The following is a 17,912-nucleotide window of genomic DNA, read 5'->3' on the forward strand; positions in this document are numbered from 1 at the left end:
ACTTCAATGCGAGATGCTTATAATAATTTCCACAACGAAACTCTGCCTCAGAATCTGGCAGAAAACCCAAAGAGATTCTGGTCATACATAAAGCACTCCAGTGGCAAGACGCAATCAATACCTTCACTGCGTGATAGCTACGGTGAAGTCACTGATGACAGTGCCACTAAAGCAGAGTTATTAAACACGGTTTTCCTAAACTCCTGCAGCAAAGACGATGAAGTAAATATTCCTGAATTCCATTCAAGAACAACTGCCAACATGAGAAACATAGAAGTAGATATCCTCGGTCCAGACTGTATGCCAGTCAGGTTCCTTTCAGAGTATGCTGATACAATAGCTCCATATTTAGTATACAACCACTCGTTCACAGAAAGATCCGTACCTAAAGACTGGAAAATTGCTCAAGTCACACCAACACCCAAAAAGGTAAATGGGAGAAATCGGCTGAATTGCAGGTCCGTATCACTAACGCCGTTTTGCAGTAGGGTTTTGGAACATATGCTGTGTTCGAACATTATGAATTACCTAGAAGAAAACGATTTATTGACACACAGTCAGGACGGATTCAGAAAATATCGTTCTTGTGAAACACAACTAGCTCTTTACACTCATGAAGCAATGAGTGCTATCGACAGGGGATGTCAAATTGGTTCCATATTTTTAGATTTCCAGAAGGCTTCCGACACAGCAATCCTCACGAGTGTCTCCTAACCAAACGGCGTGCCTATGAAATATATGAATTTCCTGTCATAAAGGTCACAGTTCATAGTAATAGACGAAAAGTCATCGAGTAAAACAGAAGTAATATCCGGCGATCCCCAAGGAAGTGTTATATGCCCTCTATTGTTCCTGACCTATATTAACGACATAGACAATCTGAATAGCCGTCATAGATTGTTTGCAGATGATGCTGTCATTTACCGTCTTGAAAATTCATCAGATGACCAAAACGAGTTGCAAAATGTTTTAGATAAGATATCTATATGGTGCGAAAAGTGCCAATTGACCCTAAATAAAGAAAAGTGTGAAGTTATTCACATGAGCACTAAAAGAAATCCGCTAAATTTCTATTACACGATAAGTCACACAAACCTGAAGGCTGTAAATTCAACTAAATACTTAGGAGTTACAATCACAAATAAAGTAAACTGGAACTATCACATACATAATGTTGTGAGTAGAGCAAACCAAAGACTGTGATTCATTGGCAGAATACGTAGAAGGTACAAAAGGTCCACTAAAGAGATTGCTTACACCACGCTTGTCCGCTGTATTCTGGAGTTCAAATGGTTCAAATGGCTCTGAGGACTATGGGACTTAACTTCTGAAGTCATCAGTCCCCTAGAACTTAGAACTACTTAAACCTAACTAACCTAAGGACATCACACACATCCATGCCCGAGGCAGGATTCGAACCTGCGACCGTAGCGGTCACGCGGTTCCAGACTGAAGCGCCTAGAACCGCACGGCCACACCGGCCGGCTATTCTGGAGTATTGCTGTGCGGTGTCGGATCCGCATCAGTTGAGATTGACAGATGTCATCGAAAAAGTACGAAGAAGGGCAGATCGTTTTGTATTATTGCGAAATAGGAGAGATAGTGCCACAGAGATGATACGTGAATTGGAGTGGCTATCATTAAAACAATGGCGTTTTTCGTAGTGACGGAATCTTCTGATGAAATTTCAATCACTAGTTTTCTCCTCCGATTGCGAAAACGTTCTGTTGGCACCCACCTACATAGGCAGAAATGATCATCACGATAAAATAAGAGAAATCAGGGTTCGCGCAGAAAAAACTAAGTGCTCGTTTTTCCCGCGCACCGTTTGAGTGTGGAACGGTAGAGAGACAGGTTGAAGGTGGTTCACTGAACCCTCTGCCAGGCACTTCATTGTGAATAGCAGAGTAATCACTTAGATGTAGACGTAAATGACAATATATTTAACTAGAATATTTTAGTTCATAGAACGAATTGAATTTAAGTCTGGCTCTCTGCACATTCATGACGACTGTGTAGTTGTAGTTCGACTTATTATAAACAGTAGAGTTCATTATGTGGTGCCGATGGCACTTCTGCAAATTCTTCGCGTCTCTGGTTAAAACAAGATGACAATGGCGTCACAAAGGCAGCCCACACTTGCGCTGGCCGCGGTGGCCGAGCGGTTCTAGGCGCTTCAGTCTGTAACTGCGCGACCGCTACGGTCGCAGGTTCGAATCCTGCCTCGGGCATGGATGTGTGTGATATCCTTAGGTTAGTTAGGTTTAAGTAGTTATAAGTTCTAGGGGACTGATGACATTAGATGTTAAGTCCCATAGTCCTCAGAGCCATTTGAAGCAGCCCACACTCAGTTTTCCTGAAGTCAAGTTGTGCAACCGCAGCAAACCCATAATTAAGCCTGGTATTTGTTGCAACCACTGTTAATAATTAAACATCTTCTTCCAATATTTTGTACAGATGTTAGAATACATAGTAACTACCTGCGAAACGCACCACTAAACACGTCCTTTCACAGTATCTGCTAGCCAGCTACTTTTGCCCTGTTCAGTCTGCCTGTGGTTAAGTTTTTTCCTTGTAAAAGTGTTCCCAAAACGGAACGCGAGAAGGCCACGTGATATCCCTGTCTCAAGACTGTCCTACCAGGTGTTCGTACATTGAATTTTCTCTTGTAGAGAAGCCGTTCCCCAAAAGGGAACGACAAGGGCAAAAGTTGGGCTTTCTTCAAGCCTGATTCCTTCCTTCCTTCTTTATTTTGCTTACTTTGCTACGTTTTACAATACTATAATATCAAGTTTTGAATGATTCAGGCTGTACAAAACTGATTTGTTTCATCTTCTTAATTCAAGAACAATAATTTAACACTGTATTTATCAGTGCAATTAAAAATTCAGAAAAATTTACTAAATAAGCTTGTCAGAGCTCAACAATACACTAAGTTCGTGGGCAATAACAATGTTGCATTATTCATGCCCCCCATTCTGTTGAAATATCCTATAAGGATATCCCCAGGAAAGTATTTTTCTTGTGTAATGCAGCTGTGTTATGATTCTGTCAGGTGCTGATAATGCTATCTTACATGAGCAAGCAGAATCTTCCTGCCCTTCACAGATATCACGCTACATATAAGGCTGTTTAGGCCTCTTATATATCCTACCAGGCTTGGTAATAACACAAAACACGGACAACACTAATGGATTCTGGTGGCCATTGGCAGTTCTACCTCTCACAGAGGATTGTTGTTCTACTCATTTGGATACATACCAGTGGTGTCTATGTGTCCGAAATTACTTTGACAACCGACTGCCGGCCGAAGTGGCCGTGCGGTTAAAGGCGCTGCAGTCTGGAACCGCAAGACCGCTACGGTCGCAGGTTCGAATCCTGCCTCGGGCATGGATGTTTGTGATGTCCTTAGGTTAGTTAGGATTAACTAGTTCTAAGTTCTAGGGGACTAATGACCTCAGCAGTTGAGTCCCATAGTGCTCAGAGCCATTTGAACCTCAACCGACTACGCCGCACTTTTTTTTAATCAGGCAGTGTAGTTGGTTCGAATCCTGCCAGTAGCTATGTATGATTTTTACTTTCATTTAAATTCCGTTTCTATTCATAAATGTAAATGTTAAGTAGCAAAGATCGAAACATTATATATATATATATATATATATATATATATATATATATATATATATATATATATATATGGTTAATCATTAGCTGTATGAAAATAAATTAAACATTAATAGACATGCGAAATGCTTTATTGCCAAACTAAAATTTATTCGTTGTGTTGGTGGAGTTTGTAACGTTTCTCTATAAATTTAATAAACACAACAGATACACATAACAGAGTTTTCAGTCATCAATAATATATTCTCCTTCACATTTACAACAGTCTCCCAACGCTGGGGTAACTTTTCTATTCCACGACTGTAGAAATCACGTGGTTTTGAGGCGAAGAATTCGTGAAGCCATGTTCGGAGCGCATTTTCATACGGAAAAGAAGCTCCTTGAAGGTTGGTCGGCAGGTAGCGACAAAGGTGAAACTCTGAGGGTGCAACATTAGGTGAACAAGGTGCGTGCGGAATGACTTCCCAACCCACCTCCTGTATAGTGTTTTTCGTCAGTCTAGCTGAATGCGGTCGGGCGTTATCATGGGGTAGCATCACTGCAAACAGTCTTCCTGTTTGTTGTTCTTGATATCTGCAGCTCGTGGTCGTGCGGTAGCGTTCTCGCTTCCCGCGCACGGGTTCCCGGGTTCGATTCCCGGCGGGGTCAGGGATTTTCTCTGCCTCGTGATGACTGGGTGTTGTGTGACGTCCTTAGGTTAGTTAAGTTTAAGTAGTTCTAAGTTCTAGGGGACTGATGACCATAGATGTTAAGTCCCATTGTGCTCAGAGCCATTTGAATCATTTTGTTGTTGTTACGCCTCGAGGAAGCAATTCGAAGAACATCCACCGTCGTTGTTGCACGAGAAGCGTAACGTTATCTTTTGTGGATGTGCGCAGGTCTTTGTACGGGAAGTTGCTGCTTTGCTGAGGTTGAACGAATCCTTTTTTTTTCCTTATGTAAGCGTTAAGACTCCGTTTGTCGTCACCAGCAATGGTATAGGACACGTGTGGTCGGTGTTGTTCATGAGCCAATTCGCGATGAGGGCAGAGATTTATGGCCACCGGTTGATTTTTGTGATTTTGGCTTAGAGCATGCGGTACCCATATACCCGATTTTTGAACCTTTCTCATTGCATGAAATTGTCACACGATAGCCGACTCATCACAGTTCATCACATTCGGCATTTCTCAAGTACACTGACGCGGAGCATTGAGAATTAATGCGTTTAAACGATTTTCATCAAATCTCGGAAGTCCCCTGAACGTGGAGAGTCACTAATGTCCAAACAGTCCTCCTTAAAACGAGAAAACAATTTTCTTGCCGTGCTCTGTTCAGTGGGCTTATCTCCCGCTATTGAACTCAAACAGAACAATATGTCAGACATGTTTCGATTTCTCCTTTTGAAAATCCATTTTTTAACATCCACAGCTCCACAAAATGACAATGTGTAAACTCCAATAGCAACAATGAATTACAAATAAAAAACTAAACTCGATAAATAAACTCACAGCAGCCGAAATACCAGCATGCAAAACAAAAACGCTACGAACTTGTGCACCAACCTAATACATAAAAAATTCTATATCTATAGAAACATATTATTTTTTTATTTTCTATTTGGAATTTCTCATGTTTGTACTTAATTTTACCTTATACGAATACTAGCAGTTTCCTATTATTAACAATTAAAAATTAAAAGATTTCATTTCATAAAAATGATGTTTCAGCGTTTCTCAATTAATGTTAGATTTGTTAATAAAGATGTAGTTGAAATAAAAGTAAAAATAAAACATCACTACTGATGAGATTCGAACCAGAGACTTCACAATTACAAGTCTTCAACGCTATGCAGTCAGCTGCCTATGTCTATTACAATTAACTCAACGTGGTCTTTACACAAGGCGTTTGGAAATTTAATAATTTGATGCGATGATGTTCTTCTAACTCTTCTCTGAGAGTTATGTCACACTACTTTAGCAAACTGAGCTCCGGGCACTTAGCTTCAAACTTTCAAAGTACTAAGCAAATGGAAGTAGGGCAGTCCGTTAGAATCAGTTCAAGGTAACCGTGTAGCAACTTCGCCTGAAGCTACAGCGGGCGTTCAAATGGTGTGTGTTAGCTATGTTCGAACACACACACACCCACCCACCCACCCACCCACACACACACACACACACACACACACACACAAACACACACACACAAACACATCCCCCCCCCCCTCCCACGCACACACACACGCCAAACGAATGTATTTTGTTATAAACTATGTGCAGGAAAGTACAGACAAAATATTATTTGTATAGTGAGCTTATCTTGAGCTATTCACTGAAGAATGAAGGACTAAACTGAATCTTTTAATCATCTTGAGGTTGAAGCTCTTCTGTCTGTGCTTACTTACAAATAATTTTGTGCTTAGAAGGATCTCCCTCGAGCAAAACACAATTTTTTGTTTCTTCCTGTTGCCCAAACATGTTACACTGAAGTTTCAGCATCATCACTGGGCTTTTACTTCCTTTCTTGTTATCACATGCCGTGCTTTTCCTGATTCACATTAGTTTTAATATCGCAGTTTGTCATGCGAGCATGCGGCGCAATACATGCTTGCTGCCAGTGCTGTCAGCTGCGATACGCTAGCTGCACAGAGCCGAACCTAACCTAATATGCGTGAAGTGAGCATTACGAAGTGCGGAACAGAAAATTCTGACAGCATTAGCAACATGTATTGCCCCGCATTATCACATGACATTGGGACTACATGACAAACTATGAAGGGAAAACAACTGTAATCCAAAACATAAAAACCCACAACAACCTCAGCCTGTGGTAACAGGGAAGAAAATCAAAGCCAACTACGATGCTGAAACCTCAGATAAACATGTCTGGGTAATAGAAAAAAAATTGTGTTTTGCCAAGATACACACTTTCCAAAACCAGTTTGAAGCTTGTTGATTTGATAAGGCAAGCGGTTGATGAACACACTATTGTTACAATTGAAAGAAAACAGCCCTCGGTCACTATTTTTAACGAATTAACCGAGTTTCAACACTGCTGGGAGTGTCTTCCTCAGAATTTAAATCAAAGAATGGTCTATAACATTCCGAGGAAGACACTCCTAGCAGTGCGGAAACCCGGTTAATTCGTTAAAAATAGTGACCGAGGGCTGTTTTCATTAAATTGTAACTATTCACGGTCTCTGAACGGGCAGCCATGTACAAAATTTTGACACACCATTGTAGTTTATTGGGAGACGGTGAACAGCCTACAGATTTCCTGTTGCAGGTGTACCGCAATGAGGGCCCGAGGCCGGTGCGTGACACGATTCAGTCCATCAAATACTACAGGGGCGTCGCCAGGAAGGACTGGTTTGGCGACATCCAGGGCGTGGCCACCACGTGAGTCCACCACACTGTGCGCTTCACACGTCTGCTTCAGCTCTGCCACCTGACATCACATCAGGGAGGGGAAACCAACAGGGAGCGGGCTTCTGTTTAACTGCGACAAGTCACAGGAAAAACCGACAAACTTCAGGGACGGATTTCTGACTGGAAATGGAGGAAAAAGTGACGCCTGTATATAAGAAGGGTAGAAGGACGGATCCTCAAAATTACAGACCAATATCCTTAACATCAGTTTGTTGCAGGATTCTCGAACATGTTCTCAGTTCGAATATAATGAATTTCCTTGAGACAGAGAAGTTGCTGTCCATGCATCATCACGGCTTTAGAAAGCATCGCTCCTGCGAAACGCAACTCGCCCTTTTTTCACATGATATCTTGCGAACCACTGATGAACGGTATCAGACGGATGCCATATTCCTTGACTTCCGGAAAGCGTTTGACTCGGTGCCCCACTGCAGACTTCTAACTAAGGTACGAGCATATGCGATTGGTTCGCAAATATGTTTGTGGCTGGAAGACTTCTTAACTAATAGAACGCCGTACGTTGTCCTCGATGGTGAGTGTTCATCGAAGGTGAGGGTATCATCTGGAGTGCCCCAGGGAAGTGTGGTAGGTCCGCTGTTGTTTTCTACCTACATAAATGGTCTTTTGGATAGGGTGGATAGCAATATGTGGCTGTTTGCTGATGATGCTGTGGTGTACGGGAAGGTGTCGTCGTTGAGTGACTGTAGGAGGATACAAGATGGCTTGGACAGGATTTGTGATTGGTGTAAAGAATGACAGCTAACTCTAAATATAGATAAATGTAAATTAATGCAGATGAATAGGAAAAAGAATCCTGTAATGTTGGAATACTCCATTAGTAGTGTAGCGCTTGACACAGTCACGTCGATTAAATATTTGGGCATAACATTGCAGAGCGATATGAAGTGGGACAAGCATGTAATGGCAGTTGTGGGGAAGGCAGATAGTCGTCTTCGGTTAATTTGTAGAATTTTGGGAAGATGTGATTCATCTGTAAAGGAGACCGCTTATAAAACACTAATAGACCTATTCTTGAGTACTGATCGAGCGTTTGGGATCCCTATCAGGTCGGATTGAGGGAGGACATAGAAACAATTCAGAGGCGGGCTGCTAGATTTGTTACTGGTAGGTTTGATCATCACGTGGGTGTTACGGAAATGCTTCAGGAGCTGGGGTGGGAGTCTCTGGAGGAAAGGAGGCGTTCTTTTCGTGAATCACTACTAAGGAAATTTAGAGAACCAGCATTTGAGGCTGACTGCAGTACAGTTTTGCTGCCGCCAACTTACATTTCGCGGAAAGACGACAAAGATAAGATAAGAGAGATTAGGGCTCGTACAGAGGCATATAGGCAGTCATTTTTCCCTCGTTCTGTTTGGGAGTGGAACAAGGAGAGAAGATGCTAGTTGTGGTACGAGGCACCCTCCGCCACGCACTGTGTGGTAGTTTGCGGAATATGTATGTAGGTATAGATGTAGATGTGTCCGGAAATGGACAGTGAGAGTGTAACGACAGCATATCGTTCTGGAACACAGTACAGAGTTGCATCTAATCCACGTCACAACGAAGGTTCAAAGTGGCGTCCATGGGATGCAGTGCACGCGTTCGCACGTCACATCATAATGGGTTGCTGCGCCCTTTCGCACGTTCCGGTCTCCGTCCGAATAGCGTCACAGGCGTCGTGAACACGCAGTTGAACGGTCTGCACACCAGGAACTTGTTCAGATACCTCCAGAGATAAAAATCAAGGGGGTTTCAGTCCAGTGATATAGCAGGCCATGCTATACGGTAATACAGGGACTCCGTGTCATATCTAATGTCCGGGGAAGATTTTGTTTAAGCGTGGGTGAACTGTAATGCGGAAGTAGGATGATGCTTCGTCATGCAGAAGCCACATAACCTGCTATATTGCCAAAGCCATGTTCTCGAGCAGCCCAGGGAGAGTACTCCGCAGGGTGATGCTCCATCATGCAGAAGCCACATAACCTGCTATATTGCCAAAGCCATGTTCTCGAGCAGCCCAGACTCCGCAGGGTGATGCTCTATCATGCAGAAACCACATAACCTACCATATTGCCAAAGCCATGTTCTCGAGCAGCCCAGATTCTCAGGGTGATGCTCCATCATGCAGAAGCCACATAACCTGCTATATTGCCAAAGGCATGTTCTCGAGCAGCCCAGACTCCGCAGGGTGATGCTCTGTCATGCAGAAACCACATAACCTACCATATTGCCAAAGCCATGTTCTCGAGCAGCCCAGATTCTCAGGGTGATGCTCCATCATGCAGAAGCCACATAACCTGCTATATTGCCAAAGGCATGTTCTCGAGCAGCCCAGGGAGAGTACTCCGCAAGGTGATGCTCCATCATGCAGAAGACACATAACCTGCTATATTACCAAAGCCATGTTCTCGAGCAGCCCAGGGAGAGTACTCCGCAGGGTGATGCTTCATCATGCAGAAGCCACATAACCTGCTATATTGCAAAAATCATGTTCTCGAGCAGCCCAGACTCAACAGGGTGATGCTCAATCATGCAGAAGCCACATAACCTGCCATATTGCCAAAGCCATATTCTCGAAGAGCCTAGGGAGGGTACTCCGCAAGAGGTACAGGTACGTAGCTCTATAGAGTTGTCGTAGAATAATAATCGGTCCGAGTATGTGGTCGCAGGGTGATGCTCTGTCATGCAGAAACCACATAACCTTCCATATCGACAATGCCATGTTCTCAAGCAGCCCAGGGAGAGTAATCCGCAGGGTGATGCTCCATAATGCAGAAGACACATAACCTGCTATATTGCCAAAGCCATATTCTCGAAGATCCCAGACACCGCAGGGTGATGCTCCATCATGCAGAAGACACATAACCTGCTATATTTTGCAAAGCCATGTTCTCGAGCAGCCCAGACTCCGTAGGGTGATGCTCCATCATGCAGAAGCCACATAACCTGCCATATTGCCAAAGCCATATTCTCGAAGAGCATAGGGAGAGTACTCCGCAGGAGGTCCAGGTACGTTTCTCTATCGAGTTGTTGTTGAATAATAACCAGTCCGAGTATGTGGTCGCAGAGTGATGCTCCATCATGCAGAAACCACATAACCTGCCATATTGCCAAAGCCATGTTCTCGAGCAGCGCTGGGAGAGTACTCCGCAGGGTGATGCTCCATCATGCAGAAGACACATGACCTGCTATATTGCCAAAGCCATGTTCTCGAGCAGCCCAGGGAAAGTACTCCGCAGGGTGATGCTCCATCATGCAGAAGCCACATAACCTGCCATATTGCCATATTGCCAAAGCCATATTCTCGAAGAGCCTAGGGAGGGTACTCTGCAGGAGGTCAAGGTACGTAGCTTTATATAGTTGTTGTAGAATAATAACCGGTCCGAGTATGTGGTCGCATGGTGATGCTCCGTCATGCAGAAACCACATAACCTGCCATATTGCCAAAGCTATGTTCTCGAGCAGCCCAGGGAGAGTACTCCAAAGGGTGATGCTCCCTCATCCAGAAGACACATAAGCTGCTATATTGCCAAAGCCATGTTCTCGAGCAGCCGAGACTCTGCAGGGTGATGCTCCATCATGCAGAAGCGACATAAAGTGCTATATTGCCAAAGCCATGTTCTCGAGCAGCCCAGACTCCGCAGGCTGGTGCTCCATCATGCAGAAGCCACATAACCTGCCATATTGCCAAAGCCATATTCTCGAAGAGCTTAGGGAGAGTACTCGGCAGGAGGTCCAGGAACGTTCCTCTATAGAGTTGTTGTTGAATAATGGTCCGAGTATGTGGTCGCATGGTGATGCTCCGTCATGCAGAAACCACATAACCTGCCATATTGCCAAAGTCATGTTCTCGAGCAGCCCAGGGAGAGTACTCCGCAGGGTGATGCTCCATCATGCAGAAGACACATAACCTGCTATATTACCTAAGCCATGTTCTCGAGCAGCCCAGATTCCGCAGGGTGATGCCCCATCATGCAGAAGCCACATAACCTGCCATATTGCCAAAGTCATATTCTCGAAGAGCATAGGGAGAGTACTCCGCAGGAGGTCCAGGTACGTTCCTCTATCGAGTTGTTGTTGAATAATAACCGGTCCAAGTATGTTGTCGCAGGGTGATGCTCCATCATGCAGAAACCACATAACCTGCCGTATTGCCAAAGCCATGTTCTCGAGCAGCGCAGGGAGAGTACTCCGCAAGGTGATGCTCCATCATGCAGAAGCCACATAGTCTACCATATTGCCAAAGCCAGGTTCTCGTGCAGCCCAGGGAGAGTACTCCGCAGGAGGTCCAGGTACGTTCCTCTATCGAGTTGTTGTTGAATAATAACCGGTCCGAGTATGTGGTCGCCAAGAATTCGTGCACACACATTACTGCTGAACCCATGCTGATGATACATCTCAATCACTTCCCGAGGATTCTCTGTAGTCCACAGATGACGATTATGCAGATTAATGATGCCAGTTCTGGCAAAGCTTGCTTCGTTGCTAAAAAGGACTGTTGACAGAAATACCATAATTATGATGGTCTGGTGCAAAAACTAATAAGAAAATCCCTCGCATAGAGGGAAATACTCTGCTGATAATCTTTGCACTCGTTGCAGGTGATGGGAATAGTAGCGGGTGCCGTATAGGATAGACATAGTCGTACTTCATGTACATCTACATGGATACTCTGCAAATCACATTTAAGTGCCTGGCAGAGGGTTCATCGAACCACCTTCACAATTCTCTATTATTCCAATCTCGTATAGCGCGCTGAAATAATGAACACCTACATCTTTCCGTACTAGATCTGATTTCCCTTATTTTATAGTGGTGATCGTTCCTCCCTATGTAGGGCAGTGTTAACAAAATATTTTCGAATTCGGAGGAAAGTTGGTGATTTGATTTTCGTGAGAAGATTCCGTCGCAACGAATAAATCCTTTCATTTAATGATGTCCAGCCCAAATCCTGTATCATTTCTGTGACAATCTCTCCCATATTTCGCGATAATACAAAACGTGCAGCCTTTCTTTGAACTTTTTCGATGCACTTCGTCAGTCCTATCTGGTAAGGATCCCACACCGCGCAGCAGTACTCTAAAAGAGGACGGAAACCGTAGAGTAGGCAGTCTCCTTAGTAGGTCTGTTACATCTTTTAAGTGTCCTGACAATAAAAGGCAGTCTTTGGTTAGCCTTCCCCACAACATTTTCTATGTGTTCCTTCCAATTTAAGTTGCTCGTAATTGCAATACCTAGGTATTTAGTTGAATTTACGGCTTTTAGATTAGACTGATTTATCGTGTAACCGAAGTTTAACGAGTTCCTTTTAGCACTCATGTGGATGTCCTCACACTTTTCGTTATTTAGGGTCAACTGCCACTTTTCGCACCATTCAGAAATCTTTTCTAAATCGCTTTGCAGTTTGTTTTGATCTTCTGAAGACTTTATTAGTCGATAAACGACAGCGTCATCTGCAAACAACCTAAGACGGCTGCTCAGATTGTCTCCCAAATCGTTTATATAGATAAGGAACAGCAAAGGGTTTCATCATGTTGGCGGGCCACTTGCCTTGAGCTTGTACTAGGTTTCGTCTCAATATCCTGTAGAACCCGGTCCTCCAGATCTGGTGTACCCATAATCCGCCGCCTTCCTGCACTCTCGTCTGTCTAAAAGACCCATCATCACACATACGCCCAAAAAACTCTTGAAATATGTGATGTGGTTGGTGTCTATGAGGGTACTTGTTTTGGTATAGCCGTACTTGTTTTGGTATAGCCATGTAAATACCGGACCATTCTGCTGGTTACAGAACGCTGCGTCAATCACACAGCCTGCAACACATAGGGAACGCACGGTACGTGGTTCAAAAATGGTTCAAATGGCTCTGAGCACTATGGGACTCAACTGCTGAGGTCATTAGTACCCTAGAACTTAGAACTAGTTAAACCTAACTAACCTAAGGACATCACAAACATCCATGCCCGAGGCAGGATTCGAACCTGCGACAGTAGCGGTCTTGCGGTTCCAGACTGCAGCGCCTTTAACCGCACGGCCACTTCGGCCGGCTGGCACGTGGTCAGATGAACTGTCATTCGTCAGCGTCTTCTACCGTGGCAACGATGCGTTTCCGGACACATGTTCATAGGGCCTTTTTTCCTCCATTTCCTGTCATGAAGCCGTCCCTGGAGTTTTTCGCTTGAAATAATTGTTAAGAAAAAAATTCGGTACATTACGCCGTTTCTAAGTTAATCATTGAAGTTAGCCGAACAGGTTGTTGCGCGTGCAAATTGAAGCAGCCCGCCAGAGACAGTGTCGCCAAACGAATTCTTGATTTGGTTTGCTAAAACCGAGCAAGAGACCGATACAAAAATTGTATATGGCACGGTAGTAAGGATCGAGCCTGAGGCAAAGGCTTAGCAGTCTCTTGGGCTATTATCTGCACTATGAGTACGACTGACACTTGAATTTGCATGCACAACGTCCTGTTTGTCTAATTTCAATGCCAATTAACTCGGAAACGGCGCAACGTATTAAATTTTTTTCTGAAAAGTTATTTCTTACCACAACCTAACCCACAACATTCTTACGAGCTTTTCAAGACTGTTTCTGAACATATATAGGATGAAGAAAAAATGCCACGCGGTTGCTTATCCAGATTCAAGACAAAAGTTTATCTAGGAAACTCAGAGAGGGAGCATGTTGAAAACGCACGTATGAAAATGAGGAGCTTGCAACGATGTTCCATCATGGAGCTATCTTTCGAATCCTCTTCAAGTTCATTTTCATTTTTTTGGACATCAGTTCACTAGTGCTCGTTGTTTATAAGCAGCACATCATTTTTGCCACAAGACAACAGCCTATCGCATGACAGTGGGATCCATTAAACTGCGTGCTTGTATCTGCTAACCGCACGGTGCATGACCATAACTGGTCCTGCCAAGTTGATGCAGAGCGGCTTCCCGATGGAGTACACAAACGATGAGTATGTCGATAGGCTTTCGGTGCTGAGTGCATCCAGTAACCAATCTGCTACTCGTGCTTATGCTGCACAAGACCCTCAAAGGCGCCATTCCAATAAGAATATTTTTCGTCGCCTCGAGCAACGCCTTCGGTAAACCGGTAATTTTCGTCCTCAAGTAACGGACACAGGTCATTCGAGGACTACAGGTACTTCAAAAATACAGGGCGGGATTCTTGAAGCCGTTCACCCACGTTAACTGAACAGCAGCGCCCAGAAGACCACATCCGACGAGTACAACTTTGTGGATGGATTTTGCACTAAGCGGAAGATAACGAACATTTTGTAAAAACATGATGTAGACTGACGAATCTCGCTTCAGTCCGTGAAGGAATTTTTAACCTCCACATCAGTCATTATTGGTCCGAATACAGCCCACATGTCACCGGTGAACAAGGCTTTCAGGCACGGTTTGGCATAAACTTGTGGCGTGGAAACGGCGGAGGAGAGCGTTTGGTCCCTTACCTGATGGTGACCAGTTAAATGCGCCCCTGAAGCGTATATTTCTATGGAATACTTTTCCTGATGCATTAGAAAACGTTCCACTTGGTGTTCGGCGACAGCTATGGTTTCAGCATGATGATACACTGCCACACTTTGGAATGAATGTGCGTAACTATTCAAATGAAGCATTTTCAAAGAAATTGATTTGTCGTGGAGGCCCAATATTCTGGCCTCCACGTTCCCCGCACCTTAATCCACCAGATTTTTATTTATGGTACACTGAAATAAAGAAGTTTATAATACTTCACCCATAGATGTGCATAACTTACCGGCTGGTTCCCCTTATTCCGCCTCAGTTACACTATGTCGGCGATTGCTGCGCAAACAAGCTCTCCACTTACGCGTACACCACTATTACTCTATCACGCAAACATAGGGGTTACACTCGTCTGGTGCGAGACGTTCCCTGGGGTGTCCACCGGGGGTCGAACCGCACAATAACTCTCGGTTCGGTGTGGTGCGGCGGAGGGGTGAAGTGGACTGCGGTAGTCGTCGTGGGGTTGCGGACCACTGCGGCTGCGGCGGGGATGAAGCCTCTCCGTCGTTTCTAGGCCCCCAGTTAACATACAATACAATACGTACAAAGGTAACATTACCAGAAAGAAATATACAAGCTACCACACTGTGGAGGAATAAGTGGGTAGAATTTGATGCTGTAACTGAAAAAAATGTAATAGCTCCGGCACGGCGCAAAGTTCATGCTACCTATTCTTGATCCCATTGCACTCAGTTACAGCGTTACCAGAGCCCCGTTTTTAAAATTATATTTCTATTGAACCTATTGGCGGGACTAGGTTTTGCTAGATACACTTTTGTCTTGAATAATGATGAGGAATCGCTTGCCGTCTGCTTGCGGCATTTTTTCTTCACCATATTAGAGGGTTTGTAGAGGGTGTTGAGCGACACAAATTAAGGTAGGGACCCACGTCATCCAACGATGATGCTACAGAGAGTCGTTATGAGTGCTGGAGCCAGCCACTAGGCCGCCTCATCAGCACCAAACATGTCTTTTTGTACGCTGACAGACCGTGGTCGGAACGTCTCGCGATGTTGTTTGTTATTTAGTGATCGCGACTGATGCCCATAATAACCACTGGAGAAGATGGAGCGAGCTGCTGCGTGGACGGGATTTGTCTCCTATGAATGCGATGCTCTGCTGCCTCGGTAGATGACTATTTCGGCACAGGTTTCTCTATCAACAGTTAATTTTTCTTCTGTATCCTGAAAAGCACTAGGGATTTTAGAGGTACCAAGAGAAACATAAACTGTGTATGTAAACCTGTGTCTGAAATCTTCAGCCGGCCGCGGTGGCCGTGCGGTTCTAGGTGCTTCAGTCCGGAACCGAGCTGCTGCTACGGTCGCAGCTTCGAATCCTGCCGCGGGCACGGATGTGTGTGATGTCCTTAGGTTAGTTAGGTTTAAGTAGTTCTGAGTTCTATGGGACTGATGACCTCAGATGTTAAAGTCCCATAGTGCTCAGAGCCATTTGAAACATTTGAAATCTTCGCGCACGAAAGCATCAGAGCATCACACTCGTAGGAGACAAGGGCTATCTACGCAACAGCTAGCTCTACATTCTCCACTGCCTATTGTCGCAATCAGTCGCAGTCACTAAACAACAAACAACGTTGTGAGATTTTTCGCATATAGTCCGTCAGAATACAAAGTGACATTTGCTGTCGAAGGGGTGCCTCAATGGCAGCCACCAGTGCCTGTAACATCGACGCTCCGTAGCGTCGTTGGATGACATTTTCGGACAACTGTTCCTGTCCTTAATTTGTTCTTCACTACACCCTCTGCAATGTCTTGAAACTTGTCGGTATCGGTTCCACAGAACTGAAAACCAAGAAGTGCTCATAGCTCTTAAGGTATGCGCTTTAGAGCCCATGTTTACTAGACTTTTTTGCGCTGAATGATCATTCCTGTATATATTCCCGAATATTGCATACACTGAGGAGCCAAAACATTATGATCATATGCTTAATATCTTGCTTGTCCGTCTTTGGAACGAAATAATCACTGATTCTGCGTGTCAGTGATCCGACAGTTTGTTGATAGGTTTGTGGAGATATGTGGCATTAGATGTCTTGGCCGGGTCAAGTAATTCGTGTAAACAACGGGCTGCTGATTTACGTACGAGATGATGGCGCCCAATGGCGACCCAGATGGGTTCCATAGGACTTATGTCAGGCGAATTTGTTCGGCGAGACATGACCTTGAGTTCATTATAATGCTCCTCAAACAACTGTTGCATGGTTCTGGCTCCGAGACCCGGATACTGCTGAAAGACGGCATCGCCGTCGGTGAAGACGTGAAGCATGAAGGAAAGCCGGTGGTTCGCGGCTGCCAGCGTGTCTTCTATTCCTGCCACAGGTCCATGCAGGCGCGGGATAATGTCTTCCAAAACACAGTACTGCTCCCACGGGCCTGCGTTCGTAGCGCGCCGCACGTTTCGAGCCGCCGTTCACCTCGATGACGTCGTTTGTGAAGACGACGATCGACCTAGTGTAGCAAAAATGTGATTGACTCGAAGAGCTGACAATTTTTAATTGACGGTCGAATCTCGATTGTCCCGTGCCCACTGCAATCGTAACTGACGATGGCGTCGGGTCAACAGGAGTGGTCTGCTGCGGATCTCCATGTTCAATAATGTCCGATGAAAGTTATGCTGCGAAACAATTGTGCTTGCACCAGTATCGTTTTCTTTTGGCAGATGTGCTACAGATCACCATCTATCACTTTACAGAGTACAAAAACTCCGAATTCCACACACTGTCAAGAGTCATGGACGTCGAACCATTTAGCTCATAGTCGTAATTTCACTGTCCTTCTACCTCTTTTGGTTCAAATGGCTCTGAGCACTATGGGACTTAACATCTGAGGTCATCAGTCCCCTAGAACTTAGAACTACTTAAACCTAACTAAGCTAAGGACATCACACACATTCATGCCCGAGGCAGGATTCGAACCTGCGACCGTAGCAGTCGCGCGGTTCCGGACTGTAGCGCCTAGAACCGCTCGGCCACCGCGGCCGGCCTTCTACCTCTTTTCATGGATGCTCACGACGGTAGCACGTGAACATTCGACCAGCTTCGCCGTTTTCGAGGTACTCGTTCACAGGCTCTGCGTAATAATAATCTGCGCTCTTTCAGAGTTGCTTATCTCAATGGATTTCCAAATTTGCAGCCCATGTCTTCGCTAGGTGTGTCCTCTGCTTACATACTTTTGTTATTGCGTGCGTTCCCACATCGTCACCTGGCAGCATTCAAAGTCGTGGTGGGCAGTGTTCATATATGTTCAAATCCTTGTGAAATCTTATGGGACTTAACTTCTAAGGTCATCAGTCCCTAAGCTTACACACTACTTATCCTAAATTA

General features: G+C 44.7%; 1 protein-coding gene across 1 annotated transcript in view; it reads left to right on the plus strand.

The window, feature by feature from the left end:
• Nucleotides 1-17,912, plus strand: part of LOC124612797 (probable cytochrome P450 301a1, mitochondrial) — a 181,841-nt gene that overhangs the window by 94,433 nt on the left and 69,496 nt on the right. Inside the window, exon 4 of the mRNA XM_047141201.1 lies at nt 6,889-7,001. Coding sequence (XP_046997157.1) covers nt 6,889-7,001 — 113 coding nt within the window. The remainder of the gene's footprint in view (nt 1-6,888; nt 7,002-17,912) is intronic.

This window comes from Schistocerca americana, chromosome 4 (assembly GCF_021461395.2).
Source record: "Schistocerca americana isolate TAMUIC-IGC-003095 chromosome 4, iqSchAmer2.1, whole genome shotgun sequence".
NCBI classification, from domain to species: domain Eukaryota; kingdom Metazoa; phylum Arthropoda; class Insecta; order Orthoptera; family Acrididae; genus Schistocerca; species Schistocerca americana.